Source organism: Neovison vison, chromosome 8, assembly GCF_020171115.1.
Source record: "Neovison vison isolate M4711 chromosome 8, ASM_NN_V1, whole genome shotgun sequence".
NCBI lineage: Eukaryota > Metazoa > Chordata > Mammalia > Carnivora > Mustelidae > Neogale > Neogale vison.
In genome coordinates this window covers 31559706-31578737 of record NC_058098.1, presented here as the reverse complement: position 1 = coordinate 31578737, position 19032 = coordinate 31559706, and the positions used below count along the sequence as shown (strand labels likewise).

At 44.4% G+C, this 19032-nt stretch overlaps 1 protein-coding gene across 4 annotated transcripts in view; it reads right to left on the bottom strand.

Moving 5' to 3' along the window:
• SHLD1 (shieldin complex subunit 1) overlaps nt 1–18425 on the bottom strand; it is an 86437-nt gene extending 68012 nt beyond the window's left edge. The window contains exons 1-4 of one of the 4 annotated variants that reach the window (XM_044263420.1): nt 18381–18402; nt 11433–11498; nt 9929–9971; nt 8301–8482 (exon numbers count right to left, since the gene is read on the bottom strand). In XM_044263420.1, coding sequence (XP_044119355.1) covers nt 8301–8478 — 178 coding nt within the window. In that variant the 5' untranslated portion in view covers nt 8479–8482; nt 9929–9971; nt 11433–11498; nt 18381–18402. Of the gene's footprint in view, nt 1–8300; nt 8483–9928; nt 9972–11432; nt 11499–18380 lie in introns of those variants that run through there. The other 3 variants (XM_044263422.1, XM_044263423.1, XM_044263421.1) reach the window with 3 other exon arrangements.
• Between the last annotated feature and the right edge of the window lie 607 nt (nt 18426–19032).

Below are 19032 nucleotides of genomic sequence, written 5' to 3'. Positions count from 1 at the left end.
CAGCCACTCGGCAAACAGCATGATTTATAACTTCAAAGGGCAGAGAGCCAAGTTTAAGAATAGTTCCCAGGCCAGATGAGAAGATTTCTTCCGGACAGAAGAGTTATCAAGGGTTGTATTCATTCCAGCAAATGGAGTGAGAAGACTCGGTTTCTTCCCATGGTTTGTAAAGATTTTATTTATTTATTTGGGAGGGAGAGAAGGGAGTGTGTGTGAACTTGAGCAGGCGGAGCAGCAGAGGGAGAGGGAGAAGCAGGCTCCCCGCTGAGCAGGGAGCCCAATGTGGGGCTCCATCCCAGGACCGTGGGATCACGACCTGAGCCGAAGGCAGACACTTAACCCACTGAGCCACCCAGGCGCCCCTCTTCCCTTGGTTTTAACATGAGAAGCTGGATCCTACCTGGTGTTGAGAAATTTAACTGAGAAGGCAACGCCTTCTCTCCAATTAGTCTGCGGGTGGCCAGAGCTTCTTCGACAATGGGAAGAAGAGAGGTTGAGAGGCGAGATCGGGGAGCAGTGGACAGGACGCTGGTCAAAATGAGCTAGAGTCCTGGTCACCCCTGGGACGGGGCTGATACTAAAGACATATTCAGGGTTAGCAGGGTTAGTGGGAAAAAGCTAGCAGAGACTGAAGGAGAAACACTTAAGAGGAGAAATATTTCAGACTTACTAGTTAGCACTTACTCATACCTGAATGTTTGCATTTCCTTAAAGTTCTGCCTTTGAAGTCAGCCTGACACAGGTTTGAGTCTCAGCTTTCCACTATTCTTTGGGTAGCATATCAATATGTAACCTCTCTAAGCCTATTTCCTCCTGGGTAACACGGAGATTAAGATAATACTTGTGTCTCGGGGGTGGGTAAAAGAATCAGAACAAACGGTGCAGGGAACATGAATAGCATGACCCCTGGAATGTACGTGTACAGTAAGGGATAAACTATTAATCTCTTCTCAGCTGCACAGAGTCTCCTCTGTCCTACAAATATATACGAGCGAGTGGTACTTATGAAGGTGTACACATTTGATTATTTCAATCAAGTCATTTTCTCATCTTTTAAGAAGACACAGGGCACCTGGGTAGCTCAGCTGTTAAGTGTCTGCCTTCGGCTCAGGTCAGGATCCCAGAGTCCTGGGATCGAGTCCCGAATCAGGCTCCCTGCTCATCAGGGAGTTTGCTTCTCCCTCTCCCTCTGCCCCATCCCCCAGCTCATGCTCTCTTGCTCTCTCTCTCAAATAAAAAAGTAAAATCCTTAAAAAAAAAAACAAAAAAGAAGAAGAAGACGACACAGCTGAGTGATAAGTCATGAGTGAATGCTCGCTTGCAGAAGCCTTGAGGAGAGAGAGCTATCTGGCCAGACCCTTTGCACCTGAACTTCACAGATAAATGCCTGTAGGTGTGGCTTTCCACCAGAACACAGCCCGTCTTTCAAATCAGTTGGGATTTCTTTTTAAAACTCTAAGCGCAGGCAAAGTGCACAGAAGTAAACAAGTCTCTTCTCCCATAGCAGGCGTCTTTGAAACTCAAAAGACAGGAGCAATGAGAGATGTCGTAGCTGGCAAATAGCATTCTTGAGCCTTTGAAAATGAATCTCCTCTTCAACTAGTACTTCGAATGAGACTATTTAAGGTTATCTACAATTTAGCAGTCTAAGATAGAGAACTCTATTCTTCTACTTTAGAAAAGGGATGGAAAAGTCATAGTCAGACATGGTCTGTACAGAGGTTACCGAGGAAATACAGGAGCTACCAGGTTGCTCTGTGACCTCGGGTGATCTGCCCCATGATCCTGGGGCTCAACTGCCTCTTGCAGAAAATGACACAGTCAGGTGAGCTAGGGGCTTTTCAAACCCTTTTTGGCCCTGACATCCTTTCTTCCAACAACTGCTCATCCGGAAGCCAACAGCGCATGTAAGTTGACATGGAGAGCAAGAGTGGAGAATCCAGGGCCCCCACAAGTTCAATCCTGACCTGACAGTTCCTGACGGGTTGCCGGGAGCACAGTCTGAAAACCGCTGGCGCAGAAGCTGTAAGAACATTCTCAGACTTTGTAGACCTTCATCATCTGCACTTACGCCACACAATCAGGACAACTGCTGCCTTCCAACAGCAGCAAGCAAGGAGTTCAAAACCCTGTTCTGGATCTGAAAATGAAGTCTAAGTGGCTGAATCTATAGACCTCAACCTAGGGAATTCTGCTGTGCTAGACACTCAAACTTTCCAAGTAAAATTCATCAGCTGGGCACAGGATAGTGAGCACCAGATTTTGTTCTATGATTTCTCAGAGAATTAGTTCATCAGTCTCCGTCTTTCCCTTCCTCCCCATATCTTGGGTCCAGCATAGAGGACACTGGGTCATTAGCTGCTAGATTGGGTATCCTTGAAAGCACTATGAGGAAAATGTCTTGAACGTTACTTACGTGTCTAAAATACATCCTGACTCCTCTATAAAATGATGACACTGCATGCAGAATTCTATAATTATTATATAAATTCTATTTCGAGATTTTAGATTTAAGAGCTTAAAATTTCTTTCTTTTTTTTTTTTAAATTTTATTTGTTTATTTGACAGACAGAGATCACAAGTAGACAGAGAGGCAGGCAGAGAGAGAGAGGAGGAAGCAGGCTCCCTGCTGAGCAGAGAGCCCGATGCGGGACTCGATCCCAGGACCCTGAGATCATGACCTGAGCCGAAGGCAGCGGCTTAACCCACTGAGCCACCCAGGCGCCCAAGAGCTTAAAATTTCTTACGGAAACAAAATTTTCCAGAATTACAAATAGGTATCATATGACTCATAGAAAGGAAAAAAGATATAGTTATCTATTCTTTTTTTTTTTTTTAAGATTTTATTTATTTATTTGTCAGAGAGAAGGAGTGGAGAGCACAAGAAGGGGAAGCAGCAGACAGAGGGAGAGACAGGCTCCCTGCTGAGCAAGAGGCCCCATGTGGAGCTTGATCCCAGCATCCTGGGATTATGACCTGAGCCGAAGGCAGATGCTTAACTGACTGAGCCACCAAAGCGTCCCTTATATTTATCTACTCCTAAATAGCAAATTCCTTGGACGAAATGCCTAAATATACAGGTTACAAAATGGCCTTTGAAGATTGTGATGTTGACAGATTCCAAAAGAACAACAAAGGGACGGTAAACCGCTATTTAACTTTAGACATTGAGCTAGGGCTGCCAGCTAGGGCTTTTAATCATCAAAGACTTATTGTGTTTAACGTTCAGTTTGCTATATACATTCAGCCAATTTCTCAACAGACGCTCTTAGAAGTTAAAGTTTGAGGAAATGGCTCAAAAAGAAAGATTTCCGACTTCCATACTGCAATGTGGAAGCGAAATCTTCAGAGGAGCTTTTTGTCCTGATGAGAACGCATCTGGGGTGCTCTGGGGGACAAAGGTCGCAGAGGCCCCTGATGAGATCAGCAACATGAACTCCGCAGACTTTCTCAAATGACAGAGTAGTACACACAGGCCTTCATGGACTCCAGGAAACCTTGAAGACTTTGCTTTTGAGGGGTTTATCCATGACCACTGACCACCTCCCTTGGCACTTCCATTCTCCTACTCTAGGCTCTACTCAAGCCCAGTAACAAAAGGGAAAGGGAACAAGCATCTAAGAGCGCATCTAAGCGCATCAGTAAGTGTGTACTGCGGATAACTGATGGGCTCCATTCAACAGTCTCTGGAGTGACCTGGAGTTGACTGGGATGGAGGGAGTGCATGTCAAGGACCAGAACAACGTAGCAGAGGCGTTCGAGCCTGACTCTGCATAAAAACCGGTCTGACAGGAGCAGCAGGTCCATGTTAATGAGTAGTTAGACACCCACCAGCAGGGGCCTGTATTATTCAGCGGACATATGCACCTGTATGTTGCCTGGTGCCTTGCCAGTTTTTAAGATATTGCAACCCTGCTGAATTGGTCATCGGATATTGTGAACAAATGCCCCAGACATGAGATCACACAGAGTTGTGAGAATGAGGCACGGGGGCTTTGACTGGCATTGGAAGGAAAGTGCAGGTGTACAATGATATCTCCAAGGGACTTCAACAGAGGAATGTGACAGAAAGCCAGTTTCAGGGAGACCTATTTGGCAAGTGGGGCCTTCAGCCGGATCTCACCAGGAAGGGCAGAGGGCGGGAGTTTTGTACTGCTGCGCCTGGCTTAGGTGACAAGTTGTTTGTTCTACCATCACTTTATAAGGAGTGGCCAGACAACCCTTGCCTAAGACACCAGTTCAAGACAAATGAGCTGTGTTTATGTGGACAGACACAGCCCAGCCTCACCCGCGTGTGGGTACCCAGACTGAAATGACCAAGGCTTTCAGGTTTTTCTGACTAATACTGTCAGATGCTTATCAACCCATTCGTTTCCTAGAAAGTGCTCTTAAGTCTCCTGTCCCTTGCTACTCATATCCTCCCTCAGGGCATGAACGGTGATATGGCAGTTGGGCACACAAGATAAGGGCAGACAAGTATCCATTAGAGGGGGCGCCTGGGTGGCTCGCTAGGATAAGCATCCGACTCTTGATTTTGGCTCAGGTCATGATCTCAGGGTTGCAGGATTGAGCCCTATATCGGGCTCCATGCTCGGCCGGGAGTCCACTTAAGATTCTCTTTCTCCGCCCCTGCCCCCACTCACATGTGCCCACTTACATATGTGCGTGAACACGTGCTCTCTCTCTCAAATAAATAAATCTTTAAAAACGTTTATCCGTAAGATTTAGCTCCTGGGGAAGATCATTGGCATCCGAGCCAGGGCAGGCCTCGTCTAGTGAGTGGTGGGGATAGAGAACATGCGCCCAGGAATGAGGAATGATTTAAGAGGAAGCAGAGTGGCATACAGGCAACTTGTTCAGAAAGCTTCGCTGGGAAGAGCAGGCGAGTGACGGGCCAAAGGCAGAGGTGGTTGTGTGGTGAAATGGGGGACCCTTGGCAAAAGTGAGGCTTCAGCCTGGGTCCATATCCTTTCAAGCTGGCTTTTCCAGTTGCCCCTGCCGTCTCTTTAAACTGAGGCCACTCATCCCTTACCTGCCCTTCTTCCAGGGCTTACAGCTGTGATGCTGACTCCAACCTTGAAGCAGGGACCTTGCCACTCATGGATAAGCCGTCTGCACACTGCCTGCCACCCGCCGGGAGTTGTGGGGACTCTCTGTATTACCCTGTGCAGGGCTGTGCTCGGCCACCCGTGGACTATTTGATGCCACCATTGTGGACCCCAGCCCCCTTGCCAACTGTGTGTCTGAATTTGGACCATAGGTTTTAACAACTGAGCTACTTTGACTGAATCTTAATGGTCAGCTCCTGGTACCTATCTCACCCGGCAGCCAGGGAAGCCAGGTCCTGGTGTTACCCTCAGATCCCCGTTCCACTGTAAGCGACCTACCATACTCTACCAGTTCTGGAGATGGTCGACCATACGGTAAGCCAAACACAAGCCACATGAGGGTAGCCGACAGTGAGCGAGTCCTAGGGTGGGTACAGCCCAGTGGTGACTGTCAGCCAGAAACCTTTGACTGTATTCACCAATCTCTGGAAGATCAATTTCCTTACAACACACAACAGCAAACAAGAAAACCAGGAATGTAAGTTGGCTTGGGAGTGAGGTATGTTAAGAATCTAAAATAGGACAGTAGCCATCAGAGTACCAATAGAGACTGATGTCAAGGTGGGCTGTCTCTCTGAGCCAACGACAGACCCAGAGTCGTCAGAACTAGCTGAAAAGGTGGGCAAAATCTTCTGGAGGGCTATGGGGGAGGGGACCTGTAATTACAACAACCCATGAACACAGTGAAAGAAAGGGAAGTGGATCCTACCAGTGAAGGGAAGGGAAGTGGATCCTACTTACAGATAGAAAATCAAAACTCGGGGTGCCTGGGTCGCTCAGTGGGTTAAGCCTCTGCCTTCAGCTCAGGTCATGATCCCAGGGTCCTGGGATCGAGTCCCACATAGGACTCTCTGCTCGGCAGGGAGCCTGCCCTCTCTCTGCCTACTTGTGATCTCTCTCTGTGTCAAATAAATAAAATAAAAATCTTTAAAAAAAAAAAATAGAAAATCAAAACCCAAGACCCTGGACAGTTTTGAGAAACTGGAGGCAGAAGATGATGAGTGCAGAGCAAACAGTGAGGACAGCAACTTGCCCCAGAGTTCAGGACTGCATTTTAGAAACATCAGAAAGACAGAGCCTCCAGATCTCTCTTCTACCTGTCCCTGATTCCTGAAATTAAACCATTCTTTTGGGCTAGGTCTTCTTCAACAAAGACCTTCCTGAAAACACTAACCCTTGAAGCTACAGCTAGTCATTTATCTTTTGTCTAAGTTTTCAGATTGCTTTTTGGGTGGTTTTGACAGGTGACATGAAGGTCCCAGGCACCCAGGGATGGGGTAGAAGTCAAAGCAGGGAGGAAAGAAATGAGAGCTGGGACCCCGAAGGGGAGAGGCCCACAGTGACTCACCTGGGTGCAAGGTGCACATTATAAGCCTCTTGGGTTCCATCTTGAGAGAAGTGTCCCAGGATTTACTGTATCTGAGTTGATAACTTACTTTGCATACACCGATGGCTGACAGTTTGGCTATGTCTCCATCAGTAACACAATCTGACTTTTCTTCTGGGAGTCAGAGGCAATCTGACAATCTCCTCCAACACTGATTGTGCTAGGGGGCTAAAGACAGGCTTCACCTAATTCAGTGCTGCCTATGACTCCCACTCCTGATCCATGGAATGTTCCAAAGTCACTCATAACCCACTTTAAGCTACACATGTGGGGAGCAGAGAGGGGAACAGAGTTTTATGTTAGGATCAAGTTCAGCTCCGAATCCATACAGGTATATCTCTTACACTTCCTCATTCCTTCCTCGTACAAGCACTTACTGAATACGTGCTATCCTGGAGTTTATATCCCAGTGCGGGGAGACAAAGAAATTAACGGTCCTCCCTGGGGTGCCCAGTGGCCCTTGTGCTATGGAGAAGAATAAAGCCAGGGAAGGGGAGGACAGAGGAACCTCATCAGGATGGAGGGGGCTGGCTCTTAGATGCAGGAGGTAAGGGCATCAGCGAAGGGCGAGCGCACCCTTAGCGTGGTGAAGGCCTGGCCCAGGGAGGGCAAGGAGATAGGTAGGAGGTGAGGTTAGAGAGGCGGCAGGCCCAGGACCCAGAGGGCATGGGCACCAGCTAAGGACTTGGGCTTTTGCTCTGAGACAGATGAGAAGTCATGGGAGCTTTGCACCAAGGACTAACAGGATCTGATTTGTGTTTGAAAAGGATCTTCTGGTGGCTGTGTTGAGAAGAAACTGTAGGAAGACAAGAGTGGGTATGGAAATAGATGGTTAGGAGATGTAAAAATAAACCAGAAGACAGACAAGAGTGGCTCAGACCAGGGTGGTGGCTATGGAGATGGCAAAACTCTTTAGATTCCAGATTTATTCGGTGGAGCCAACAGTGAGGGACCGGATGTGAGAGAGGTTGGGAAAGTTTCCTGGGTTTGGGCCTAAGTGAACAGAAAGATAAAAGTGCTTTTCCAAGATGAGAAAGCCTCAGAGAACAGGTGTGTGTATACTAGGGGGAAGGAACAGGGGAGGGCGAGAGGAATCAGCAATCTGGTTTAGGATACAGCGAATTTAAGAAGTCTAACAGGAGTCTAAATGATGATGTCAAGTACACAGACAAGTCCCATCATCAGTAAGTGACAGAGCTTGGGCTGGTCCAGGTCCATGGACCTCCAGGTTAGGTCCAGGCAATGGATGGGGAAGACAAGGGCTCTGCAACCAGAGATGGTCGGTCACTAACGATGTCAAGGAATCATCATTAAGTTCAAATAATAGACTTTTTGGCAATTTGGCCAGGGACACGCGTAGAAAAGTTGTTCCCCAGATGCGGAGTAGAGTTCATACAAGGAATACAAAAGCCCCTGTTACTCTCACAGGCCCACCTATAACAGGCCCATATTACCACGTTCTGAAGTTTTAAAAGAACCAAACAAAAAGCAATTCCACCCCTCTCCCTGTTGAGCCTCAGAATACAGCTGGACGGAGATTAGAAAGGGACTCAGACAAAAAAAGGCCTCCAGGAAACAGCTCTGTGTCCTGGTTACACCAGGGAGCTTTGTCTTTTGAAGTTTCTCCCCACAGTCCTGCTTAGATAAGATGTTTTCTACCCCAGACAATTAACCATTCCTCACAGAGGTGCTACTGGAAGGGAGAGAAGCAAATGAACACAAGCCCATATGTATTGTGTTTGGGGTGTGTGTGTGTGTGTGTATGTGTGTGTCAGTGTTAGCTGGTTTTAAGCTCTGCGTCTTACCTGAATCCACATCAGAAGAGCAAGGAAGAGAAAGGGTTTCCACAGAGCTCAATGCGTCGCTGTCTGCCTTATGGTGGGGTCTCTGCAGAGCATAATCTTTTATGTCATTGATGGACGCCAAGTCCAAAGCATTGCTCTCCTCTGACTGGCTTCCTGGAGTGGTTTCCTGGGTCGCCATAGTCCTGCCATGGAAAAAACAACTCAATACAAAAGGCACTGTGAAAGAGGAGCCTCCATTTCGGCCACAGCTCGAAGGGCGAAAGTCCCAGAATACCTTGTGTTCCCGTTAGTAATAGTCTTCCTTGTCCCTACTTTAGACTATTTGTTGACCATGTTTCTTCCTCAGGAGAAACAGATACTCTCAGCCCAGAAAGAGCCCATTAATAACTTTAGCTGGAGGGGCACCCAGGTGGCTCAGTCGGGTAATTGCTCAACTCTCAGGGTTTCAGCTCAGGTGGTGATTCAGGGTCATGAGGTCGAGCCCCACGTCAGGCTTTGCGTTCAGTGTGGAGTCTGCTGGAGACTCTTTCTCCTTCACCACCTGCCCCCTCGCTCATGCTCTCTCTCTAAAATAAATAAGTACATCTTTAAAAAAAATAATAATAATTTGAACTGGCGAATAAGCTGCATGTCTGATAAGGATGAAACACCATGTAGCAATATAATCCAAGGACTACAAGAATATTTACTGAGAGAAAAAACTGTTCCTGAGGGCGACTGGGTGGCTCAGTTGGTTAAGCAACTGTCTTCAGCTCAGGTCACGATCTTGAGTTCTCAGATGGACTCCTGCATCAGGTTCCCTGCTGAGTGCGGAGTCTGCTTCTCCCTCTGACCCTCCCCCTTCATTCTCTCTCTCCCGCCCTCCTTCTCTCTCTCAAATAAATAAACTCTGGAAAAAAAAAAAGGAAGAAACTGTTCATGATATTTTACTTTGAAAAAAGATTTCTAAACAAAAGGTAGGATTCAATCCAGATTTTATAAAATACAGTATCATGTGTGGGGTGTTGGCCTGTGTGCGTGTGTGTGTATGAGTGAGAAATTTATAGATCCATAGCTAATAAAAGCATCTGAAAGGGTATATTCCAAATTAACTTTAATGGTAATTAATTCAGTAGTTTAATTTCTGAACAATAAGATTACAGATAATTTGTATTTTTATCTGTGGCCTACTCAAACATACAATTTGGTCACTTACTTCAGATGCCAGGCCCTAGGTATATAAAGGTGACTGTAACAGACCCTTCCTTCAAGCTGCCCACAGCTTGGGATGATCCAAATACAGAGACCTACCAGGTCAACACAAGGACAAGACAGAGAAGAATCCAGAAGAGGACATTAAGCTTTCTGGATAAGGTTATCCCCAAGCAAGGAGTAGGCCTGACCATGGCGGCAGACAGCATAAACACCAGTAGAACCAGCTTGGGCAACCGCAGTGGCATGGGGTGTTGGGACTTTAAAGTCAGAGTCAAAGAAGAGTTGTGCATGGGTAACTGGGGAGGGACAAGCCCTGTGGTTTCAGCTGGATAACCGTGGGGCCCTCTCCTGTTCCTATGCCAGCTCTGGGAAGGACAGCAACATGGAAACACAAACTCTCCAGCAATGCTCTAGAGAACACAAACGTGGCTTACTGGGTTCATCATTTGGACATTCCTTGTTGAAAATCAGGTGTTCCTAAAAAAAATAAAATAAGAGCATCTGGGTGGGTCAGTTGGTTATGTGTCTGCCTTCAGCTTGGGTCATGATCCCAGGGTCCTGGGATCAAGTCCTGCATCAGGCTCCCTGCCCTTTACCCCTCCCCTAACGCTCATGCACTCGCTCGCTCACTCTCTCTCGCAAATATACACAAAATCTCTAAAAAACAAACAAACAAAAACCTTAAAAAATAAAATAAAATAAGGGGTCCTCTTCTGCCAGTCTCTGCCTCATAAATTGTTGCCATTGATAAATCATATTATAGCCAACAGCACACATCATGACTGCCATGGGTGGCCATGCGCCATGCAGAGGGCCTGCGTGGTCAGATGTGCAGATCTGGCAGCTGGATAGGAGATGCATTTGCAGGGTTTCAGCCCAGGGGCTGGCCATCTCAGCAGCAAGAGGAATTCCTTCACCTGCCGTGGTCCCAGTGAATAAGGAGGAACATGTGACCCAGGGCAGAGCAATCAGGAACAGGGGACAGAGTAAATAACATATTTAGGAACTAAAATGAGAGCAGAACGTAATAACTGAATGGATAACGAGGTTAAAGTGAAACTGAGAGTCAACAAGGAGTGGTAGTTTCAATGACAGGGTGATTATATGGACGGAGCTGAGAAGACTACAGGAGGAATGGCTTTGGGAGGAGACAATATTCCAAATTATGGAATACAGTGCAGCTCTTAAAATGACAGTTGGGACTGGAAAGAGGGGGTGCCTGGGTGGCTCAGTCGGTTAAGCGTCTGCCCTCAGCTCAGGTCATGGTCCCAGGGGCCTGGGATCAAGCCCTGTGTCGGGCTCCTTGCTCAGCAGAAAGCCTGCTTCTCCCTTTCCCATTCTCCCTGCTTCTCTCTCTCTGTCAAATAAATAAATAAATAATCTTTAAAAAAAAAGGAAATGTCTCAAAGACATATGTTTGAATGAAACAAGCAATTTCAGAATAAGTACACTAGTAAGAGTAGGTAAGATTTATCCAATGTGTTATTGGATACCCAGTCTTGTGCTAAGAGCTTTATCTAGAATAGCCCTACGAAGCAGGTAATTCTGTACTGCCCTTATTTAGAGTTAGAGTCAGACACAGAGAGAAGTAGAGTTAACTTGCCCAAGAAATTCATCTAGAAAATATCAAGCCAGGATGAACCCAGCTCCAAGACCCCCCAGCCTCCTGCGTCTCTGCACAGCCCAAAGTACCACCTGATCAGGCAAAGACAGAGGTGTATAAAAACAAATCAGCAGAGAGGCCTGGCAAGATTCTTCTTGTTTGAGGACACCCAGTCACATGTTGTTGTGGACATTCGCTCAGGCAGAGAGCAAGCCAAGATAGCAGCTGATTGCTTCTGAAAGAAGCAGAGGGATCAAGGTTCCCAAAGAAGCAAGAACATTGTGTCTTTTCACACATTATATTAGTCAACCACGCCTGAAGTTTTCAGCAAACACCTCTGCCACAGGCATCTGTGTCTCCTCCTTCGCCCCTCATGTTACCAAACACTGTTCTGGAAGCTCCTGGAAGGGAAAAAAACAGGTCAGTGAATGACAGCAGTATAACCTGCCTGCCTGAAGAGGAGCCTTGAAATTGCCCATCAAGCAAGAGTGCCATTACTGATACAAACAAAAGGAATCCTTCCTGAAAACAAAGAGCACATTGATGGGACACCTATCTTTTCTTTTAGAATCACCTGTATTAAATGTCAAATACGTTCCAAACCGGGCATTCGAATGAAAAGAGAATAAAGAAAAAAGCAAGCCTACTGAAAGACAGAATCCTGTTTCTTACAAAGTCAGAACTTGTGACTGTGAAACATCTGGAACCCTGAGTTTGCACAGAATGAAACAAGTATGAGGGACAGATGAGACCCTCTCTGTTGCCTGCAATCACAAGTAGAATGCAATGATTATCTTTTTTAAAAATATCTTATTTATCTATTCGAGAGAGAGAAAGCACAAGTAGGGGGAGGGGCAGAGGGAGAAGCAGGCTCCCCACTGAGCAGGGAACCCAATGCAGGGCTTGATCCCGGGACCCTGGGATCATGACCTGAGAGGAAGGCAGACACTCAACCGACTGAGCCACCCAGGCGCCCCACAATGATTATCTTTGTCCTAAAATTTTAATAGGTGGCTCCACTTCCTACTCCAGAAGAGGTTATTTTCCTCTCTTAAAAGCACTTTAGTTACACAATGTGGGCATTCTTTCCCAATACCGGAGAGGCACAGACACAAGAAGTCTCTGTACATCAAAACCAGCTTGCCGAGCAAAAACGGCCATCTTCCATGACTATGCATTCTTCAGACCTACGAGTCCAAGTCAGCCAGGGTTCCCATATAAAAGGCTGTTTAATTTGATTTCTTTTTTCAATCAGGGCTCTTCCCTCCCAACATTTTACATGAGAATTTTCAAACATGAAGTGGAATTATCCAACGAATATCCCTAAAGCTGTTCAGAGTCAACAGTCAACATTCTGCTGTGATTTTCCTTATCACAGAACTGTCCATCTACCCAACTCTCTATTCATCTGTGGGTTCATCTTTGTATAAATATTTCCCTTTAAATGTAATGAAAGCTTCTGAGTTAGGGTATGATACAATCAATTTGCATTTCCACATGCTCACGCTGTTAGCGAAGTGAAGCATGAGTCCGAGGAGGGTCAAAGCGAAGCAAGGAACACAGCAGGGAAGCTCTGCAGAAAGGTGCAGAAATGCACAGGGTGTCTGGAGTGACAGACGCACGTTTGAACCCCCGCTGTCACTTTTTAGCTGTGTCACCTTGAGCAGGTCATCTCACCTTCATCTCTAACAATGGCCTGGGGTGCCTGCCCGGCTCATTCGGTTAAATGTCTGATTCTTGACTTCAGCTCAGGTCATGATCTCAGGGTCGTGAGATCAAGCTCCGTGTTGGGCTCTGTGCTGGCTGTGGAGCGTGCTTAAGATTCTCTCTCTCTTTTTCCTCCATTCCCTTCACTTACACATACCTATGTGCACTCTCTCTCAAAAGAAAGAAAGAAAGAAAGAAAGAAAGAAAGAAAGAAAGAAAGAAAGAAAGAGAATCTTTAAAAAAAAAATTACTTGGGGTGGCTGGGTGACTCATTTGTTAAGCCTCTGCCTTCGGCTCAGGTCATGATCCCGGGGTCCTGGGACTGAGCCCCACATCAGGCTCTCTGCTTGACAGGAAGCCTGCTTCTCCCTCTCCCACTCCCTCTGCTTGTGTTCCCTCTCTCACTGTGTCTCTTTCTGTCAAATAAATGAATAAAATCTGTAAAAAATTTAAATAAAATTTAAAAAAATGACTTGATGACTAAGCTCATTACCTCATGTGGTTGTCATAGTTACATGAAATGGATGCACATAAAATACCTCGTAAAGAATGCATGTTCAATAATGTCTAGCTCCAATAAGTGAAACTGTAAAAATTAAGAAACAATTTACAGGCTCCTATCTTCCCAGCCTACCTCCCATCCATTTACCCTTCTATTTCCCATTCAGTAGCCATCTTGCTTCTTTCATCCTTGTCCAGTATCTTCTATGGTCCATTATCTTCTTAGTACCCTAAACTTCCCTTCCCCTAACCATTCTATCCTTTAATCACATTCCTTTGGCAAAACTCCAGCCTGTCTACCCACTCAACTTATCTACCCACTTTCCAGTGCTAGGACAAGCTGGCTCACCCAAAATGAATGAGCATCAGCCTGAAATGGGCTGTCTGGCCACATGAATCTCGAGATCCTCATCCCATACAGACACTAGAAGTCTCTGTACATCAAACTCCCTCTTCCCCTCCCCCTGAGTCTCATGTTTTCTCCAACCCTCTTCTCCAAGACCTTTCCCACCTCTCACACACCTCCCTGCTCTTTTCAGTAGATCTGCTCATTTCCTCATTGACAAAGGAAACAGAATCCAGCAGAGAGGAACTTCTTCCACTCCCCTATCAAACAGAACAAAAATTCCACATCTGCCTACTGCTTCACCTCTCTTCACAACAGAGAGCCATCCCTCCCGTGGCAGTCCGACACCTCCACCTGTACATTAAATCTCACTCTCTGGACCCTTCAACAAGCCTTCAGTGATCACAACTCCTTCTCTCACTTCTCTTCCACTGGACCCTCCCTTGGATATTTCAACATGCCCCAATCACTCCCGTTTTCAACAAAACCCAGTATGTAAGACAATGTCCTTGTTCTTTGGAAATGCCACCCAAATATTCATTGGTAGGGGGACCTAATGTGAGCAAAATACTCTCAAATAGTTCTGTGTGTGTGTGTGTGTGTGTGTATGATAGAGAATGATAAAGTAAATGGATGGGGCAAGTGTAGACAATAGGTGAATCAGGAAAATGTTATTTAGGAGTTCTTTGTACTAGTCTTGCAAGTTTTTGAAGGTATAAAATCATATCAACATTATGATGGGAATGCAAGCTGGTACAGCCACTCTGGAAAACAGTATGGAAGTTCCTCAAAAGGTTGAAAATAGAGCTACCCTACAACCTAGCAATTGCACTACTGGGTATTTACCCCAAAGATACAAGTGTAGTGATCCAAAGGGACACCTGTATCCCAATGTTCACAGAAGCAATGACCACAACAGCCAAACTATGGGAAGAGCCCAGATGTCCATCAACAGATAAATGGATAAAGAAAATGTGGTGTGTGTGTGTGTGTGTGTGTGTGTATGATGTGCACGCACACACACTGGAATACTACTAAACCATCAAAAGGAATGAAATCTTATTATTTGCAATGACATGGATGGAACTAGAGGGTAGGATGCTTTGTGAAATAAGTCAATCAGAGAGAGACAATTATCATATGATCTCACTCAAATGTGGAACTTAAGAAATGAACAGGATCATAGGGGAGGGGAAGGAAAAATAAAACAAGAAGAAATCAGTGAGGGAGACAAACCGTAATATTAATCATAGGACCTTTAATCATAGGAAACAAACTGAGGGTTGCTGAAGGGGAAGGGAGTGGGGAATAGGGTAACTGGGTGATGAACATTAAGGAGGGCATGTGATGTAATGAACACTGGATATTATATAAGACTGATGAATCACTGAACTCTACCTCTGAAACTAATAATATACTATATCTAATTAATTGAATTTAAATAAAATAAATATACACACTATTTTTTTAAAAATCATATCAACATTAAAAGTTGTCAAGAAAGAAAGAGAAGTGAAAAGGAAATCTTTGACACTTGCCCTCCCCTCCAGCATATGACTTCTAGAAACTCTGCTATCTTTTGTTCACTGTTCAGGGAGCCATTCTCCTGACTGCCCTCCCATCTCTTTGCCTTTGTTCCTTCCTGCCTGCTCTGTGGCTCATCTTCCATTCCCAACTGGACTTCCTCTGTGTTTATCCCAAGGCTCTCTCTTCTTTCCTCCTTTGAGCCATTAATCACCACCTAGAAATTTCTATCTAGCCAAATCCTCCAACCTCCACTGCTTTCCAGGCTTCAAGCATAATGGCTTTCCTTCAGATTCTCCAATAGTCCCCACTTCCTCCCACTACACTTAACACTTCTCTCACCTAGATAACTGTTATAAAAAATGGAAGAGGAGGGGCACCTGGGTGGCTCAGTGGGTTAAAGCCTCTGCCTTCAGCTCAGGTCATGATCCCAGGGTTCTGGGATCGAGCCCCGCATCGGGCTCTCTGCTCAGCGGAGAGCCTGCTTCCTCCTCTCTCTCTCTGCCTGCCTCTCTGCCTACTTGTAATCTCTGCCTGTCAAATAAATAAATAAATAAAGATAAAAAGATAAAAAATGGAAGAGGAGAGAACACATTCCAATTTACTCTAAGTCCAGTATTAGCCTGACACCAAAACAACACAAAGTATCACCCAAAACTACAGACCGATATTATGAATAGAGACACAAAAATCCTTGGCAGAAAAGAAGCAAACCAAACCCAGCAAAATATAAAAAAGATTATACTCCATGACAAGTGGAACTTATTCTAGGAATTCAAAGTTGTTTTAACACCTGAAAATCAATGTAATACACTAGTTAGAATAAAGGACAAAAACCACAACACAGACACAGAGCATTTGATAAAGTCAAATACTCTTTCATGATCAAAATACTAAAAAAACTAGAAATAGTAAGGAACTTCTTCAATCTGATAAATTTTTTTCAAACAATGCATAGTTAGCATCAAACTTTGTGGTAAAAGACTAAATGTTTTCACCCTAGGGAACTCATATAGGAACAAGGTAATTATGCCTGCTCTGATCACTTCTATTCAACTTTACATCGTAGGTTATTTATTGCTAGCACAATGAGGCAAGAGAATGAAATAAAGATGTTCATAAAAGAGAGAAGTAAAATTACTTCTATTAGCAGAAGATGTGATCTTGCGGACCGAAAATCCCAAGGAATCCTCTATAAAAATTAGTAGAACCATTAAAGAAGTTAAACAAGATTGCTGGATACAAGATCAATATAGTAAAAGTACACGCAAATGATTTTACACTAGCAATAAACAATCCTAAAATTAAGAACACAATTCCATTTATAATAGTATCAACAAGAATAAAATACTTAGGACTATAATTAATAAAAAATGTGCAAGGCATGTACAGTGAAAACAAAACAAAACAAAAAAATGTTGAAAGAGGGATGTCTGCCTGGTTCAGCTGGTGGAGCATTTGACACTTGATCTGGGGGTTATAAATTCAAGTCCCACCTTTTTTAAAAAGTTCAGAGAAATTAAAAGTCTAAACGAATGGATGTCTTTCCACAGATTAGAAGACAATCTTTTAAGACAGCAATATGGCTCAAATCGATCTACAGATCAATGTAATTCTTCTTAGCTGCATCTCAGTTGACTGTTTTGTTTTGTTTTTTTTTTTTTTTTTTGCAGACACTGACAAAAGTATTTAAAAATTCATGCAGAAATGCAAGGGACCCAGAATAGCTAAAACAATCTTGAAAAAGAACAAAGTTGTTGGATTCATACTTTTTTATTTCAAAACTTACTAAAAAGCCACAATAATCAAGACTGTGTAGTACTGGCATAAGAATGGACATATAGATCAATGAAATCGAACTCTGAGTCCAGAAGTAAAACCTGACAGTTATGGTCCATTGATTTTCCACAGGGTGCCAAAAACAATTTCACAGGAAAAGGAAAGGACAATCTTTTCAACACCGAGACAACTGGATATCCACATACAAAGTCACTGGCTCTTTGGAAAACAGTTCAGTAGTGCTTCAAAAGATTAAACAGGGTTACACTCTAACCTGACATTTCCACTCCTAGGCATATGCTCAAGAGAAATAAAAATACATGTTCACATAAACTTTACACCGATGTTCACAGCAGCTTTATTCATAATAAACCATAAGTGGAAACAACCCAAATGTCCATCAGCTGATGAATGAATGAATAAAATGTGTTCTAGGCATACATGGAGTATTTTTCAGCTTTATAAAAAAAAATTAAGTTCTAACACATGCCGCAAGGGCACACTTTGACAATACTATACTTAGTGATGAGGAGCTAGTGTTAAAAAACAAGACAACAGATCCAAAATGGTGTCACTTGTGCTAAACTCCACAACCAATCAGGAGCCGCCTAGTTAGGTAATCTGCCAGAAAGGTCCTTGCCATTCCCTACAGAGATGTAACCTTGCAATAACCTGTTTTTTTTGGCCTAGTATTACTTCCTTCTTCCTGCTGGCTTCTGCCTCTAAGTCTTTCATTTTGTTCTGCTCCTGAGAACTCCCTTTCTACTTGCTGGATTGGATACTGCCCAATTCCAATCGCTTCTTGCACAAATTAACTTGGAATTTTAAACATGCCTCAATTTATCTTTTAACCACATGTTGAATGATTCTATTTATATCAAATTCCAAACTGACAAATCTACAGACAGTAGATTAGTACTAAGACTGAAAGGTCATGGTGAATGGAGACCGCTAATGGGTAACGGGTATTTCTTTAGGGTGATAAAAATGTTCTAGAATTAGATCGTGGCGATGGCTGTACAATCCCGGAATATATGAAAAGCCACGGAATCTGACATTTTAAACAGGTGAATTTTATGGAATGTGAATTATATCTTTAAAAGATGTTTTCCTAAATAAACAATTAGATAAAAATAAAAAGCTGGTTTTTTAAAAAGAAGAAGAACGGAAGGGCATCCGGTCACACTGCCTGCAAAACTGGGGGGATTTCCCCAAAGATGTGGCTACGGAGGCCATGTGTTGTTGGGGAGAAGGAGGAGGACGGGGAAATTGGAAGCGTGCCAGGAGAAGCCTCCGTAACTTTCCAATTATGAGAGAACGATCTGATGCGTTGCCCAGACCCCCTGCCTACTCCCAATTCCAGGTCACGCCACAGTCCACGAAGACAACAGATTGAGAAAAATTGCAAAGTCCCCATTACACTCACCAACCCGCCAGAGCAGCGCAACGAAATCCGGAAGCGGAGGCGCCATATTTGTTGTGGGAAAAGCCGGTTTGAAAGGAAGTCGCTGTAGCCACGTTTGCTGAGGGCAAGCAAGGGCGATGGAACGTACCACAGCCATCTTGACTGAGGGCACTCGCCCAGCCAGGGAAGTTTTGCGCATTTGGCAGTCTGGGCAATTTCTAAAAGCTTACATATAAATGCTTTTGGTGGACATGAAAGGGAACAGGAAAAAAACATTTAAATTTAAATTTGAAAAATTTAAATGTTTACGTTTTAAAAAAACAAAGTGTCGGGGCGCCTAGGTGGCCCAGTGGGTTAAGCCTCTGCCTTTGGCTCAGGTCATGATCTCAGGGTCCTGGGATTCAGTCCCTGCTTGGCGGGGAGCCTGCTTACCCCCTCTCTCTGCCTGCCTCTCTGCCTACTTATGATCTCACTCTGTCAAATAAATAAATAAAATCTTAAAAAACAACAACAACATAAAGTGTAGAGAGAAACTAATCAAAGACAATGAAAATATTTTAGTATGTGCATGCAGCTTAGCCCTACTCAACTGCCAGAATTGCAGAACCACAGAAAGGAGACTGAGGCTATTGTTCCATTTCACCATCTTCTTGAACCAGTTCTTTACATTCAC